This window comes from Lissotriton vulgaris, chromosome 12, assembly GCF_964263255.1.
Source record: "Lissotriton vulgaris chromosome 12, aLisVul1.2, whole genome shotgun sequence".
Taxonomy (NCBI): Eukaryota; Metazoa; Chordata; class Amphibia; order Caudata; family Salamandridae; genus Lissotriton; species Lissotriton vulgaris.
This window is the reverse complement of record NC_141700.1, coordinates 492,033,013-492,050,560: the sequence shown is the minus strand read 5'-3', so window position 1 is coordinate 492,050,560 and position 17,548 is coordinate 492,033,013. Positions and strand designations below refer to the sequence as shown.

At 44.9% G+C, this 17,548-nt stretch overlaps 1 protein-coding gene across 2 annotated transcripts in view; it reads left to right on the top strand.

Annotated features, from left to right (window-relative positions):
* The window catches only part of LOC147677582 (chymotrypsinogen 2-like), a 61,640-nt gene that overhangs the window by 36,695 nt on the left and 7,397 nt on the right, over positions 1-17,548 (top strand). For both annotated transcript variants that reach the window (XM_086945241.1, XM_086945240.1), the window contains 2 exons: positions 5,743-5,821; positions 9,520-9,700. In XM_086945241.1, coding sequence (XP_086801367.1) covers positions 5,743-5,821; positions 9,520-9,700 — 260 coding nt within the window. The remainder of the gene's footprint in view (positions 1-5,742; positions 5,822-9,519; positions 9,701-17,548) is intronic.

Here is a 17,548-nt window from a genome sequence, read left to right as displayed (position 1 = left end):
AAAAATAATATTAATTATTAAATTAAATTAATTACAGCTAATGTGCTAATATATTTACTTTATTGTTATTGTTAATTAATAATTAATTGGTAATTAAATAATATTAATTAATTTTGGGTAAAGGAGTATTTTTAGGGTTCAGGGTCAGTTTTCAGTTTTTGGGTAAAGGGGTATTTTTAGGGTTCAGGGTCAGTTTTCAGTTCTTGGGTAAAGGGGTATTTTTAGGGTTCAGGGTCAGTTTTCAGTTTTTGGGTAAAGGGGTATTTTTAGGGTTCAGGGTCAGTTTTCAGTTTTTGGGTAAAGGGGTATTTTTAGGGTTCAGGGTCAGTTTTCAGTTCTTGGGTAAAGGGGTATTTTTAGGGTTCAGGGTCAGTTTTCAGTTTTTGGGTAAAGGGGTATTTTTAGGGTTCAGGGTCAGTTTTCAGTTTTTGGGTAAAGGGGTATTTTTAGGGTTCAGGGTCAGTTTTGGGTTTTTGGGGTACAGGGATATTTTTAGGGTTCAGGGTCAGTTTTGGGTTTTTGGGGTACAGGGATATTTTTAGGGTTCAGGGTCAGTTTTGGGTTTTTGGGGTACAGGCGTACAGGGTAAAAAGATTTTTTTTTTACATTAAATCAATTAAATGAAATTAAAAAAAAGAAAATTACATTAAATTATTAAGTGTTTTATTTATTTTAAATGTATATGTATTAGTTTTAATTTTGTTTTAATATTTTTATTTAATATTTGTAAAATTATATGTATTTTAAAATTATTTTTAAATTAATATTAATACATTTTATCAAACGATATTTTTAATTTTGATATTTTTGTACTACGATACTATTTTTTCGATATTTTTGTACTTACCTTTATGAAGATATGACTCGGATATTTTTGATGTCGATATTTTTGTGTCGATATTTTTGTATTTCGATATTCTGTCTGTCGATATTATGTCAGACATTCGTCGCTAACATCAGTTAACAATAGCTTTTAGGTGATAGCGAGTGGTTTGGGGCACGCTTTGCATGTCAGCAATATTTATCACTAATGACATGCAAAGTGGGCGTACCCAACCTGTTCGACTGAAAGCTGTCACTAACATCACTATCGCCTATTATCAACGCAGGCGTAGCGTTTAAAAAATTCACGCTAAGCGCGAATATCGCTGAAAACTAACGCCTGCTCAGACCACTTCTTAACCTGTATATCCAATGGGAGTTGGATATTCAGGTTAAGATCCTATTGGCGTTAATGCCTGAATATCGCTGGATTCCCAGCGATATTCACGCATTTCCCCGCTATCGCAGGATATTTTATTGCATTGGAGATAAACGTTGCTAATAGCACATTATCTCTGCGATAAAATCCGGCAATGTGTGGCGATCAAAAAAATGTCGCTAAACTTATTTAGCGATAAATATTACAAGTTGTTGATAATGTGCCCCGTAGTTCTTTTACAGCCTCATCATTTCAGAGCTGAAGTATTTTCAATATTGTATGCAACTAAGCCATAGTTGTTGGTAAAGTATCTTATGCAACTAACAGCCATTTACAAAGCCAATAACCTTAGCTTGTTGTATGTAATCTTACTTAATGTATTATATATCTGGCATTGTGCTGCTTCTGTGATTGAATCCACTCAGGCGGCACACTATAATAAGCACTGATTTTTACCTTACGTGTTTTAAGCCATGCCCTTAACTGCCTCGGTCACGCCCCTTTGAGACCCCCAATGTTTTTTCATCTCACTTAAAGCCCTGAGTAGAGGTCGAGTGTGCGAAGATGGTATAGTCTACCCTTCACCCTATGCATGGTAGTGGGGTCTTGAGAGAAAGGTGTCCATCTGACATGACCTGCTTTGAGATGGTAAAATGGCAGCGATATTTACAATGAAATTCCCATACGCCAATAACACCTCAAAACTGCTGCTAAGTCCAGTTACAGGCAGTTTTTTAAGACCAGAAAATAGCTGGTCTTAAGATTGGTGCAAACACTTGGGTCCACATATTAGATGTTTGGGTGCTGGCAGCACTGTAAGAAGGAACATTGCTGCAGTGCCCTGCACCAAAACAAAAGGACAGGTATGCGCCCTGTCAATAAGATAGGGCACATTCCTGGGCCCAATTCATGAAAAGTGTTGCATCGCTACGACAAAACAGTGTGGCAACAATTTTTACTGCTCCCTCCTTGCAACATCATGGATGCACCGTATTTAATGTACGGCGCTCCATTTCCCAATCAATGACAGATACATCTGGAATCTGACGTATCTGGCAGCGCTAAAGTCACACACTGCAACCTTTGTGTTGCAAGCATGATGCAACTCCAGCAATGCATGGAGCCAGCCTATCCCTATGGCACTGCGTCACCATTATGCCTGCCATGAGCTAAGGTTTTGACGCAGTGGCGTCCTAGAATTGTCGCAGTGAAATCTGAGACTGCACTACACCAATCCTACAAGGCTTTGTTGCGTGTGAACACCCGCTCTGCATACATCATATCAGCGCTTCACAAGGTCATCCATATACCCAGATGCATCACTTAGTAAATACGGCGCAATGTGGTGCAAGATTCACGCTGCAAGTACGTCAAGGAAATGATGCACCGGCGGCGTTAAACGGCTGGAAAGGGCTCAGGATTAAGCCCCCTGTCTTTTTTCCCTTTGATGGTGCACAAAGACTACCATGCGCCATTGCAGGCACACTTGTGCCAGGGTGCAAGGGTGACTGTGTTGCGCAGTTGATTGATATTGTGTCTCCATCTCCATTCGAGACATCTGCAGGTGCATCTGGACTAGTGGTGGGCGGGAGTGAACCAGTTGGCCTCTTCGGAGTGTTTGGCTGGTCTTTTCTTGAGAGGTGCCAGGGTGTCGGTGCAGTTGGAGATCCATTGGTGGATGATGCGTGCTGCGGTGTTGGAGTTTGTTGGTGGAGTGGTGGTGTTGAGGGAGTTGACAAGAAGTTCTTTGGTGGCCTGATCCTGCAGCGACAGGGGAGTGATGGTGGCGGTGGGGTACGGTGGGCATTGTGAAAGCGTGATGTATGCAATGATGGTCGGGAGAGTTCTGTGGTGTGGCTGTAGTTGAAGTTCCAGCTGGTGGAGAAGACTGGCTCAAACGTGTGTCCCGCTATGTGGGTTGGTGCAGTGACTAACTGTTTAAGTCCGATGTTGACAAGGTTCCCCCTGTCACAGAACTATTATCCAAATACATTGATGATATTCTTCACCCACATGTACCTCAAGTACCCTCCTATGTCCAAGATGCAAGACACATCATCAATCTCATAGAAGAGACCATCTTTTATACCAATGCCCATATATTGGTCACCTCGGACATAGAAGCATTGTACAGCAATATTCCCATTGAAGGAGCCCTAGAGGCTGTAAATTGGTTCATGATGGACAACAATATTGCATGTTCTAAGATGTTCATCCTAGAGTGTCACTAAATAGTTCTAGAGGACAATGTCTATGAACTTAACGGTAACCTCTACAAGCAGACCAAAATAGTGAGCATGGGGGCTTCCTGTGCCCCAACAATGGCAAATATATACATGGCCAAGTTTGTAAAAAGATTCATCTATAACGAGATAGTGCCATTCTTCGAATCCATGACTAAATGGTTGCGATATTTTGATTATATCTGTTTCATTTGGATAGACAACTCTGATACCTTGGCTGCATTCTTAGAATGGCTAAATCTATGTGACAATAACATCTGTTTCACAGCCAATTCAAGTAGAACCCAGGTGGATTTTCTGGACATTGTCATCAAAGAATTAGATGGAACATTAGGTGTAGATCTTTATACAATACCCACTGTACGTAACACCTTGCTTCATTACACCAGCTTTCACCCCCCTGCCCAAAAAAATTGTATACCTTTTGGGCAAATCCTTTGTCTTAGACGGAAATGCACGAGTATCAAAGTCTTAGATATAAAAGCAGTCAGTATGAAAGAGAAGTTCCTCACATGAGGTTACCCCAAAAAATTGGTGAGAGACTCTATAAAAAGAGCTCGGTATTATGATAGACCACATTTATTGACAAACAGAATCATCAAAACTAATACATCAACTGTATTTGTGACAAGACACTCCATGGTAAATGAAAGTATCCGACAAATAGTCTATTCTAGCTGACACATTCTCAACATCAATCAGTCAATCCCCGACAAATTGCCCAAACCTTTATTGACCTACCGTAGAAACAGCAATTTGAAAGATCATATGGTCCATTCCAGGATGAAAAATATCAATTCAGTTTCACAAAGATCCATAGATGGACTTAAACCAGTTATTGGCAACTTTCACTGCAACACATGCAAAGCATGTCCGCAAGCGATAGAAAACCCTGAATTAGAATTTAACAATCAGGTTATTAAATCAAAGGGTTTCTACAACTGTAAAACAAAGGACATTATCTATTTATTGCTGTGTCCTTGCAATTTAGATTATGTTGGGGAAATGTCTAGGGGCATATTACCAACAACTAGCGATATTTATCGCTAAGTAGGCTTAGCGGCAATTTTTTTATCGCCGTGAATCGCCGGATATTATCGCAGAGATAACGTGCTATTAGCAACGTTTATCTCTAAAGCAATAACATTCCTGGCGATAGCGGCGAAAATGCATGAATATCGCTGGAAATCCAGAGATGTTCAGGCATTATCGCTAATAGGGTCTTAGCCTGAATATCCACCTCCCATTGGATATACAGGCTAAGAACTGGTCTGAGCAGGCGTTAGGTTTTGGAGATATTCACGCTTAGGGCGAATATTTCCATCGCTACGCCTGCGTTGATAATAGGTGATAACAGTGTTAGCGACTGCTTTCAGTCGCTAACAGGTTGGGTACGCCTACTTTGCATGTCAGTAGCGAGAAATATTGCTGACATGCAAAGCGGGCCCCAAACCCCTCGCCATCGCCTACAAGCTGTCACTAACTGCTGTTAGCGACAGCATGCTAATAGGGCGAAAAAATTATCGCCGCTTAGCGGCCGAAAACGGCCCCTAAAGCGGCGATAATCTCATATCGCCCGCCTTGGTAATATGCCCCCTGGTGTCTTTCCAATCCAATGAACTTTAGCCTCAACCCCGTTGTGAGGTGTTCTGATGTTATTTTAGTTGCTGCTTATCCTAGAAAAGTTCTTGATTTTGTTGTGCACCAACGAAAACTACATGCCAAAGCGAGTTTCAGCTTACACTTGCAGGCCCTTTTCGCTGCACTCTGAGTGGGGGCCGCTAAGCCTATATTGCTGCTGCTGCACCGGCAGTTCTATTGTAGCCTCAGAAATGCTAAGCATAAGCAAGATGAAAACAACATGTCGCTCACTTGGCATTTCACTATTTGTTTTACAAAAAACCCTAAAGCTGGAGTTTAGCTAAATGACCCGACTGTGGGGCATATTATCAAGAACGGTGTTAAAATTATCGCAGCTTTAGCGGCAGGAAACTGCCGCTAAAGGGGCGATAATGGGCTTGATAAAATGCCCTTGTGAATTCCCATAGAAGCTCAGGTTCTGGTGTGAACCTGGGCTTCTATGGGAATTCACAAGGGACTATTATCAAGCCCATTATCGCCGCTTTAGCGGCAGTTTCCTGCCGCCAAAGCGGCGATAATGTTAACGCCATTCTTGATAATATGCCCCTGTGTTGTGTAACTATTTTTGCTGCAGCAAAGGGTTACCTTTGATTTCAGCATGTATGTAATACTTCAGGAAAGAAGGAGCCTTCACCATGTTTTTCTTCTGATTTACAGGACATCTCACCGTGTAATTCTTGGCGAGTTCGACCACAGTTCTTCTGCAGAGCCCATTCAAGTGAAGAGCATCGCTAAGGTAAGAGTATCCCCATCTCTGTCATGCCACAGGAAGTCAGATAACTCAATGACTTCCTGCACCAGCTGCAGAGAGATTTCCAGGTCAACGAGATGTTCAGCTCCTGACTGAGTGTTGCACGGGTTAACGCCTACACATGCCACTGGACACGCATAAGCAAGGGCTTTTTTATGACATCCCTGCATCACTTTTTCACCACAAAAAGTTGTGCATGCATGACACAGATCTCTCAAAGATTGATAAAGCCACAGAAAGCCACATTGCAAGGCTTTTAGTGGCTTCATCAATCATGAGTAAGATGAAGCAGTCGAATTGCTGCGCCACATTACTCTGTGCCCGGGTGTTCAATGGGCGATGGGGTGGGTTTTCCCACACAACACCCATGCAATTTGTAAATCTGGGCCAGTGTCAAAGTGATGTATGGATATGCCGCTTCCCCAGGTTTACATCTACCGAGGTGAGGCGAAATGAGAAATATGTAAATTTCTCCTCGTTTTTTCCTCTTCCATTGTGTGCTGCATTGTGAAGCACACATAGGAGGAGGAAAATGCCTCACAGGATTGTTTTTGTGCAGGAAGGCGCCCTTCCCTGCACAAAAACACTTGCACTAGGCTGCCAAAACGGCACCAGCGCAAGCGACAAAAGGCACTGTATTGATTAAATACGGTGCATTCTTGCCCCTTCACTTTGGCGTAGGGCAGTGCAGCTAGGTGCCTTGCTGCTGTGCCCTACGCCAACATGCTATAAACGAGGCCCTCAGAGTTTCGGTTTACGTTTCATTCTAGTGCCAGTCTAACCTTTGTTATTAGCCAGTGGTTCTTAACCTGTGTTTTGAGGACCCTTGGGGGTCCTCGACGCATACTCAGATGGTCTGCAATTGTTTTAAAAACTTAAATGATAATAAAATGTAAATTGTAAATTGATACTTGTATAGCGCACTACTCACCCGCAAGGGTCTCAAGGCGCTTGTACGAATACCGCTGTGGAACTCATCCTGGCTTTCCCAGTGAGGCATCCACTCCTGGGCACCCCCAAGGTGGAGGACAGGCATCCTTAGCGTTGTGGGGGCCGTTGTGGAGATTAAGTAAGCTATTGCCCAGAGTTGCAGAGTGGGGCTCCATGATTGGAATAGGCACCAAGGCGAGAATAATCAGGTCTGTGGAATTTTGAGCCCAAGACCCGCCGAGGCAGGGAATTGAACCCTGGTCCAAGGCTAGACCTCTGCATCAGGGTCTGCCGCTCTAACCATTGAGCCACGCTTCTCCACAAATGAATACACTGTGGGCCTCATTTATGGGGCATTTGAGTAGGGCAGTGTTGCAAGTATTCTTACTGCACTCCCAATGCCAATGTGAATGGGGAGGAATGCACCGTATTTATGAAATACCGTGCATTCCTGTCCTTTTCCCCTGCGCTGGTGCACAATTTGTGCCTAGCGCCAGCGCAAGCACCCTTGCACTGTGGTACAAGGGTGTCTGCGTTGCATGCAGGATTGTGTTTGTGCTGGAAGTGGCACCTTCCTCCACAAGAATAGTACTGAGAGGCATTTTCCTCTTTTTCCATGTATGTTGCATTCTGCAGCACATATAGAGGAAAAGACGAGGAGAAATAAAAATGTTTCCCCTTGTTACACCTACTCTGGGGAGGTGTAAGGTTTTGGCTCTGACCCAGGTTTACGTGATTAAGAAACTCTGGGGCAGCGTTAAAATTCATGGGTTTTGTTTGGGAAAACCTTCTGCAATGCAAATGGAACTCCTTCCTGGCAGAGTAAGGCAACGCAGCGACTTGCGCTGCTTTGTCTTACTCAATATCTATGAGGCCATGCAAAGCAACACAAAGTGGCCTTGTGTGGCCTCATAGATATGGTTAAGAGGTTTGAGCCGTGCAAGCCTCTCATAAATAAGCCCCTAAAATTATAAAATAATAAAAAATGATCAAATATATACAAAGAAAAAATGAAAATGTTAAATGTCAAATCTGTATTTGATTGTGAATGAAAAAAATATTTCAATATTTGAGCATGTGTATGGTGTTTTATATTTTTGTTTATTGTTTTGATGTTCATATCACAGAAAATGCTTAGGCAATATTTCAGAACATGCTTAGGCCGGCAGTCCCTGGCTTCCTATAATGACTCAACTTGAATCCTGGGACCCCACATTATGGCTCAGTGGGGGTCTTGAGAGGTCAAAGTGTTAAGAGACGCTGTCATAGGCCCTAGAGCCTGGTTATCTCAGTCTCTTGTCCTTCAAATGTCGGCATATCGAATACCACCATGTAATGAATGCTAACATTTGTTATCCGCACATCTCGCCTGGAGACTTCTACATTTAGGCGCTGCATTACACAAAGTGCCCGGGGGTGCAAATGACGTTTGCACCCACTTTGCACACCCCCGGAGCACTTTGGTATTACTGCAGATCCTTCTGTAGTCAGTGCTTTCTCAAGAGGGAGTGCCACATGCAAATGAGGGAATTGATTTGCCTCTGCACCTGAGCCATAGTATAGATGCGGGTGCAGAGGTAAAGAAGCTCTCAGGATGTGCACTGATATTGCGCCAAGTAAAAGGTGGAGCACTGTCAGTGCGCCCTGTGATAGCAGCTCTCTGGAGTGGGCTAAGTGGGTCCTATGGACCACCCCAGACATCCCCTTGCAGGTGAGTGCAGTCATTCACTGCACCCGCCTGCAAGGGGATCACTAATCCCCTTTAAAAGTGCAAGCGGGTTGCCGCTTGCACAGTGAAACACGCAGCCACTCCATATTTAACTTGAATGCGCTGATCCCAGAGCAACGCGAATCCGCAGCTGTCCTGGGGCGGCGCATTCTGGGCCTCATTTATGAAAAATGTTGCATTGCTGTGGGAAACCAGCGATGCAACACTTTTCATACTGCCATCCTTGCGACACCATGGATGCTCTGTATTTACTGTATGAAGCTCCATGTGGCGAATATTTACAGATACATCAGTATTCGTGAAGTAGCTGTAGACACGTCTGTTTTTAGACACACTTGAGCAATGCGTAATTTTGGAAAATCCAGCAATGTGTCCCTTCACATGGGGCAAGCCTCATGTGAAGGGGCCTTAGTCACTCCTTACGTCTGCTTTTAGCAGGCATAGAGATTCGACGCAGTGGAGTCCTAGAAGTGGCGTAATTAAACCTCATAGATTTCACTGCGCCACTACTACAAGGCTTTTTTGCGGGGGAACTCCCACCCTGCATACATTACACCTGACGCAGGTATAATGTAGCCCCGTCACTTTAAAATATGCGTCCCACTGCACCCTATTTACACTTTGCTGCAGCACCACAAAAAAATGATGCAATGGCAGCGTAAAGGCCCCCTATGTCATAGGACACACTTTCCCTGTTTGCACCCTGGCACACATTAAAACAGTTGCACTGGGCGCAAACAGGGAACGTGCACCCTATACATAATAGGGCCTCTGGTGTGCATTTTAAGTTTATTATATTCCAGATCGCAAATGCATGAAATGTGGGAAACTTAAAAGGGACCAAAAATATAAGGGGGAAGCTAGACAGTGGGTTAAATATATACACTCCAGAATCTGGCTCTGAAGTTGGCTAGTAATTCTTACCAGTACATCTGAAGAGGCCCAATCGTTAGCAGTAAAGTAAATTTAATTTTGCTGTACCTCGTAGTCACCCTAATGTTTAATTTTGTGGTTTCATGTGTAGGTTTTCAGGCACCCAAACTACAATTCCAACACCATCCAGAATGATATCACCCTTGTGAAGCTCTCCTCCCCGGCAACCCTAAACTCCCGTGTAGGGCTGGTGTGCCTGGCAGCTTCTAACGACGTCTTCAACGGGGGCCAGAGGTGCGTCACCACCGGATGGGGCCTGACCAATGCCAGCGGTACGTTCTGACAGTCTTAAAGTAAAGATTCCAGGCTACTTTCCACCATAATTAACTATTTTCTGTAAAAAACTGGGGGCATATTATCAAGCAGGGTGTTAAAAATTATCGCTGATTTAGCGGCATAAAACTGCAGCTAAAGCGGCGATAATGGGCTTGATAATAAGCCCTTGTGAATTCCATAGAAACCCATGTTCTGGTGTGAACATGGGCTTCTATTGGAATTCTCCAGGGCATATTATCAAGCCCATTATCGCCACTTTAGCGGTAGTTTTCTGCCGCTTAAACACCAATAATTTTAACGCCCTGCTTGATAATATGCCCTCAAAATACAAGAACAATATACTAGTATTTACTGTAACGGAATTGGGTACATGTTAAAGCTGGTGCAAATACTAGAACGTCAATCAATTTGCATTGTAATAGGCTTTGCTCGTCACTCTCAGTGCTTGCACAGTATGCTAAGGGCCTCATTTATGAGAAGTGACGCATCACTGCGTGAAAACAGTGATACGTCACTTCTCAGTGCGCCATCCTTACGACATGATAGAGTCATCATATTTACTGTATGATGCCTTATGTCGCAGTTACAGATACGTCAGTATTTCTGACGTATCTGTAGGCGCAAAACTGACGCATTGCTGGAGTGTGTTACAAAAGTGATGCAACTTCTGCAATGTGTCCTTTCACATTTCACATTACAAGTTACTCAATTAGCATATGATAAGTTGCACACATACAGTTTTGCCCTAGGGGCCTCACAAACCATATACTAAGTAAGTGGTATAAGAACCACTTCAGAAATAGTGAATAGGCCTAGGGCCTTGGGAATTGCTGGAGCTACTCTAGACAACCAAAGGTTAGGAAGTAGGAGACCCAGGGGAGACGCGTGCAGTGTCTAAACACAGTCGCGAGTTACCATTGACTTATAATGGAGAACAAAGAAGTTACAAAGTTACTGTTTAAGGACACTTCCGGATGGACTATGACAAAACCCCTTTAAACTAGGACACTTGGAGAGTCAAACCCCACGGGAGCACCGGAGTACTCGAGTTACCTCACCCAGGGAAGCCTGGTGCATAGGTGTCTTTTCGTCTCGGGTTTCGTCGATGCTTTCAATGGAGATCTGCAAAAGAAGTGCTGCAGGCCGCCAGTGGAAGAGTGTCCGGGTGGATCCAAGGGTGGATCAAAGAAGTGAAGAACCTGAAAGCAGAGGGGACAGAGTCTGGGTCACTAGCCAGTGACCAGGAAGGAACCAGGAAGGAACCAGGCGATGTTGCGATGATCTCAGGTGAAGAGGTTAAGCTTGTCTCTACAGCCACGAGGAACAGGAGGCGTAGAAAACAACCAGGAGCTGGATTCATGCTGTCCCACGAAGGATCTAGTTGACTGCAGTATCGGTATCTAGACTGGACCCAACAAGCCTCGGCAAACGCAATCCATGCAGGAAGTGAAGATTGGCTTCGAGTCAAACCAGCAAGTTCTGGGGAGCTTCTCCTTTGCAGGGAAGCTGGAGCAAGCCTGGAGCAACCAGGAAAGCAGTTTAGTTTCAAAAGAAAGTCTTCGGAGGGCTAACGAGCCAGCAGGCTAGCAACCGGGAAGACGCGTCGAACTGAAATGCAAGAGCAGGCCCCATGCGGCACTCATGGAGTGTGGAGGGCTGAGCTTCGGTGCAAATGGTGCTTGGGTCTTGGGCTTCTCATACCCCAATGCACAACTGCGAGAGCACCTCGGTAGTTGAGCTGTTAGCAAAATGCAGGATGCCCAGGGTGTCCGCCGCAGGTCTCAACTTTGCTGTGGATGGGGGTCGGAGTCAGAGAAGTCTGAGAGTTCAGTTCCTGTGTCGCTGAGTCTTTGGGTTCCAGCTGGAGCATCAACAAAGCAGACTGGCAAGTTACTGGTGGTGCCTGTTTGCACAGCGTGGTCACTCCTTGACCACAAGGGAGATGTATTCAGTCTTCTAGTCAGAATAGAACATGGAAGGTCAAGAGTTTCATATCAGAGTTTCATTCCAGGATAATATAAAGTCTGTGGACACAGCTCCTATCTTTATACTGATTTTAGGGGCGGGATTACCGTCTAGGTCCCTCCTATGGGTGGACCTGTGAAGGGGGTGGTTACACCCCTTTCCCTTTGTCCAGTTTTGTGCCAGAGCGGGACTGGAGTGCCCCAGCAACTGATTTGAACCGGGCTATGCATGGAGCAACTTGTGTGCCCCAGGCAGTGTCTGGAAAAGCATCTTTCCATTCAACCCACCTTCCCCCAATACACTACAGGCTGTCTGGGGAGGTGCTAGCACCTACCTCGACAGGAAACCTATTTTGCAGGCCTCCCTTGATGGAGTTTACCCCAGCAGCAGGAGGTCAGACTCGTGTCTGTGGCAGCAGCATCCATTTTGTAATGCTGGGGCTCTGTTTAACTTTAACCTGGTAAAGCAGGAACATACATGTCTTTTCCCTCTAGAAGGGTGGAATACTACCCCCGCTGCCAGAAGTGGCGGGTGGTAGTATTCCAAAGTGTTTGACACCTTACACGACATGATTTGATAAAGCCAAACCAAAGTTAGCATTAACTGCGAGGATTATAATGCACTTAAGAGTATATGGTATGGCTATATCATTGAACAGCTGTAAGGAGATGGTTCCGAAAGCTACAGAGGGGCTCAGCTCATGCTAGGGCACCCTCTCACATAAAACCAAGCACTCTGCCTCCAGGATTGTTAAGGCCTGCCATAGGAGTGATTTATAGGTTACTATGTGTCTATATATAAGGTAGATATAGATATACTATATCTAAGTAAGGGATGATTACACCACCTTACCCAAGCTGAGTGATCAGCCTGTGGTATCAGTTTTGATGGCCAGCCAGGGGTGGCATAATACATGCTGCAACCCCTGGTAGGCCTTGGATGCACCTATGCCCTGGGTACCTATGGTACACTACACAGGGGCTCACAAAGGTGACCCAATACCCAATCAGGTATTTACCTAAAGTACATGGTATCAATTTAGAGAGAGACCAGCTGGGCTGTGGGTCTGATTACCAGGCCCACAGCCACACTAAAGTCGAAAAACCAGAGAATCACATCAAAAAGTGGGGGTTACCATAGGAAGCAGACCCTACTCTCCTACACCTATCATCTAGGATATCGCTGTTTTCCACCATAGAAAACAGCGATATCCACGAAATCGCTGGAATTTTTATTGCCTCAGCGATGCACGTTGTTTATAAGACGCTAACCAGGCGATAAATTCCAGAGATAGCCGGCAATAAATATACAAGCGCTAAGCGCTCTTTGCGATATTTATCGTAGGCCCTTGTTAATATGCCCCTTCGTTTGAGTTAATCTGCATCATACGGGCGCAATGGAAGGGTACCCTTCTTGTACAAAACCTATGCTACACTCACACAGACACCCTTGCACAGCCTGATTGTGTGCTGACGCTAAGGAGAAGAGATGGGAAGAGTGCCATATCTCTGTAGATATGGAGCTTTACTTCCTTAATCCGGCCAGAAGTCTAGCTCCTTTAAATGCAGAAATTATATTTACAACTTGTAATATCCCAACCTATTCCTCCTAATTTGGCAGGCAAAATAATCCATGTATGGCCTCATTACAAGTGACCTGGTAATTGTTGCCATATTTATCACACCTTATAAAATCTGAGTCGGAATTTAGCAGATACGATAAATACCACAAAATTACCACATTTCCGGGAGTGACATGGATATTTTAATGTTTACCACACCACAATCCACATATTCTAGTAAATGCTGAGCATTTTTCCCTCAATAGATGTTGGATTTATTTTTTTTGGTCCTCATTTGGGCGATAAAGAAGGCAAAAGGAGTTCAATGTAGAGAAACAACGCTGGAAGCTTCCCACCTCTCAGCAGAAAAGGAGAAGGTATCTTGGGCCAGGGGCTCTCCTTTGAATGGGTTCACAAGCCACATAAGCAACCTTGATTAATGGCGGAGTTCTTTGGATGGCCCTCGTAGGAAATTCTCTTGAAAGGTTATTGCTTAAATGCATGATCATTGGACATTCTTGTTTCACAAGTCAGATTGTATAAGTCTTGGCAAAATAACAAGTGAAGTAAATGTTCCCATACAACCCAAACCTTTAGACCGTAACAGCTACCCAACTAAGGGGCATATTATCAACAGCCAGCGATAATTATTGTTGGCGGTACATAGCGATAGAACTATTATAGCTGGCTATCGCTCAATATTATCGCCATAATAACTCTATATTTTCAACAGATAGCGCTATGGCGATAATATTTCAGCAATAGCGGTGTTTTCAATGGAACATCGCTGGTTTTCCAGCGATGTTCCATTGAAAACAGCGATAACATTGCTGATACGACCCTGGGGTCGTATCAGCATAATCCATCTCCCATTAAAAGTATGCCTTATTCAGGAATTTAACAGATGTTAAATTCCTGAGTTAAGGCTGAGGTAGCCCGATTTTTTTTATCACTGAACCTCCTTGTTAATATCGCGAAGCTGCCTTCACAATATTAACATGTGTTGTTTTCACAGCCACGCCTTCTTTGCATCCCATTAGCGAAGCGAGGCGAGGCTGTGAAAAATGGGCTCTACATCAAGGAAACATGCGCTAGCGTGTCCTTGATGATATTGTGATATAATTATCGCTGCTTTTTGCCAAAAAAAGGACGCTAAAGTGGCGATAATTATATCGCCAGCCCTTGGTAATATGCCCCTAAGAGAATAAACTATTCACACGTTCAATTCATGCTAGCCGTTACCATAAAGTCTGGAAGCTGGGGAGCAACCTCTTCAAACAGATCACCCTTAATGCCAACAATATCAATGTGAAGAGTAAGGAGTTTGGCTTCTTATGCAATTTTAATGGTAACCCATTACCATCTGTGACCCAAAAATCACCAGTGCCATACTAACCTTAATTATTGACCCATTACCTCTGTAAGCACCTTAACCATTATTGCCAAAAGATCTGGATAAGGGGGCAGTGGTGAATCATATGGACGTCATTCGCCTTTTCCTTGCCATACTTAAGGCACTTCTTTACCTCCTATCCTCCCAGAATCAACAGCCTTTTTGGCATCCAATATGCCCTGTTTACTGTAGTCTTTGGATGTCTACTAAATCTGCCCCTCTCATAAAAAAACATCTGTTTATTCATCAATACTTGCCCTAAGGTTTTCACCTCCAGGGTCGGCAGGTCCCTCCTTTAGATCTCTGTTGGCAAGGTGAAGAATTCCTCCCCAGCATGCACTAGCATCCAATACCACTTAGAGGCTTCTTTACTTTGTGGGGATCTCCTTTTTAATTTATCCTTCCAAATGCTAATTCCTTACTTGTCTTTAGCTACCCCCCGCCCAACTTGCCAGTAGGTAATGAACAAGTTACTGACCTTAGGTAACAATATCTCTGTAAGAGACATAGATTTGCTATAGATTCCTTACCTTTAGAATGACTCCCAGGGGTCAGACTGGATCCGGAGTATTTTTTTGTCAGCAGTACCCCTGCGCGTCGAAAGGTGGCGTCGTGGTTGCCCGGATGACGTAGTGGAAGCTACTTAGATGCCGTCCTTGTGCGCTGATGGCTGTTCTTTTACACGACATCCCATGCCAAAAGCGCAGAGCCACGCAAGACACTGTCCACTGGTGCACAGAAGTAATGCCTGAAAGGTATTCCCTGACCCTAGAGGTCGGTTTGCAGAGGAATGGGAGGATGGGTGGGGCGGTAAGGAATCTATAATTAATCTATGTCTCTTACAGATATATCGTTACTGAAGGTAAATAACTTGTTCATCTGAAAGAGACGATTAGTTAATGACTCCTTACCTTTAGAATAGATACCTCAGCAATACCAACCCCGGAGGAGGGTCTGCGAACCAAGGGGAAAATTATCAAGAAGCGGCGTTTAAATTATCGCTGCTTTAGCGGCAGGAAACTGCTGCTAAAGCAGCGATAATGGGCTTGATAATATGCCGTTGTGAATTCCCATAGAAGCCCATGTTCTGGTGTGAATATGGGCTTCTATTGCGGCGATAATTTTAACGCCCTTTTTGATAATATGCCCCCAAGTTCACACGAGAAAATCCTGGAGAACAGAACGGCCGAAGAAGCTGCGTCTCCGGACTTACCGGTCAGGCAGCTACGTGGGCATCTCTGCACACGTTCACGAAACACTACTGCCTGGACAGCCGTCATTGAGGGGGACTCCCGGTCCCAAAGCAGTGGTAGCTGCTGTTGCCCTGGTGCAATGGGCGTGCAATCGCAATGGAAGCTCCTTCTTTGCCAAAGAGTAACAAGCTTTAATGCACAAAACAACCCACCTAGAGATGGTCCGTTTCTGCACGGCCCAACCTTTTTTGGCTCTCACGTAGCCAACAAAGAGCTGGTCATCCACCCGGAATTGCTTGGTGCGATCTAAATAAATGGAAAGCGCATTATTTGGATCCAGACGGTGGAGCCTCTCTGCCTCCTTAGAAGGATGCACGAGGCGGAAAGAAGGTAGGCAAAGTGATGGTTTGACCAATGTGGAAAGAAGTAACCACTTTAGGAAGAAGAGGGTTGAGTTTGAAGGACAACCTTGTCCAAAAGAACTGCCAGAAAAGGAGGTTTTGAAGAAAGAGCCTGGAGCTCACTCACCCTGTGAGCAGAGGTAATGGCAACCAGAAAGGCAGTCTTTAAAGTGAGAAGTCTGAAAGGACAGTTATGTAGCGGCTCAAAGGGAGCGCACATAAGGTAAGTAAGAACCAAGTTCAAGTCCCACTGAGGCATTACAAAGGGAAAGCGATTTACAACAGGGGGCATGAAAAGTGAAGGATGATCAGGAAGCCGAAGAAAGGGTGAAATGGCTGAGAGATAGCGGTTAAGAGTGCCGAGAGCAAAGCCCTACTGGGCCAAAGAAAGGAGAAAAAAGAGAACCTCAGAAAGAGGGCCAGAAAGGGGATTCACAGCCTTTGATGTGCACCATGCAACAAATTTGTTCCATCTGCAGGCGAATACCGTCTTAGTGGAGGGACGCCTGGCTGCCAAGATTCTGTTACAGACTTCAGGAGGCAAGTCAAAAAACGTCAACTGATGCCGCTCTATCGCCACGCAAAGAGGTGGAGACTGGACAGGTTCGGGTGGAGGACCGTCCCCTGCTACTGCGCCAGAAGATCCTCCTGAAAAGGCAGTCTGATCAGAGGATCGATGGCCAAGTGTAACAGCTCGGGATACCGATTCTTTGTGCCCAATCCGGAGCCACAAGAATGACTTGGGCCTGTTTGCGCTTAATCTTCTCCAGCACAGACCACAAATCCACTTGCGACGAAAAGCGTTGCCTAGCAAGTGCCACCTTGTAAATTCCAACGAGCAGAATTGCTGCCATTCCGCGTTCTATTTGGTGGCAAATAGATCTAACCAAGGCGCTCTACTACAGAAAGAGACCTTGCACCATCTCCAAGTGAAGACGCCATACTTGATCGATCATGCACCTGCTGATGAGTTCATCCACCCTGGCGTTCAGTGAACCTGCCAGGTGTTGAACCACCAGGGATATGCCCTGATGTTCCAGCCATGTCCAGAGATGGAGAGTCTCTCGACTTGGGTCCAGCACCCCACCCTGTTTGTTGCAGTACCACATGGCGGTAGTGTTGTCCATGAACACCTGCACTACTCTTCCTCGGACAGAGGGAAGGAATGCTTTTAGCGTAACACAGATCGCCCAGATCTCCAGAAGGTTGATGTTGAGCCTGGACTCTGCCGGAGACCAGAGGCCTCTGATCTCCACCTCTACCATGTGGTCGCTCCACCCTAGAAGTGATGCGTCCATCACGACTAGAACTCCGGTTGGGGAACGGAGAGG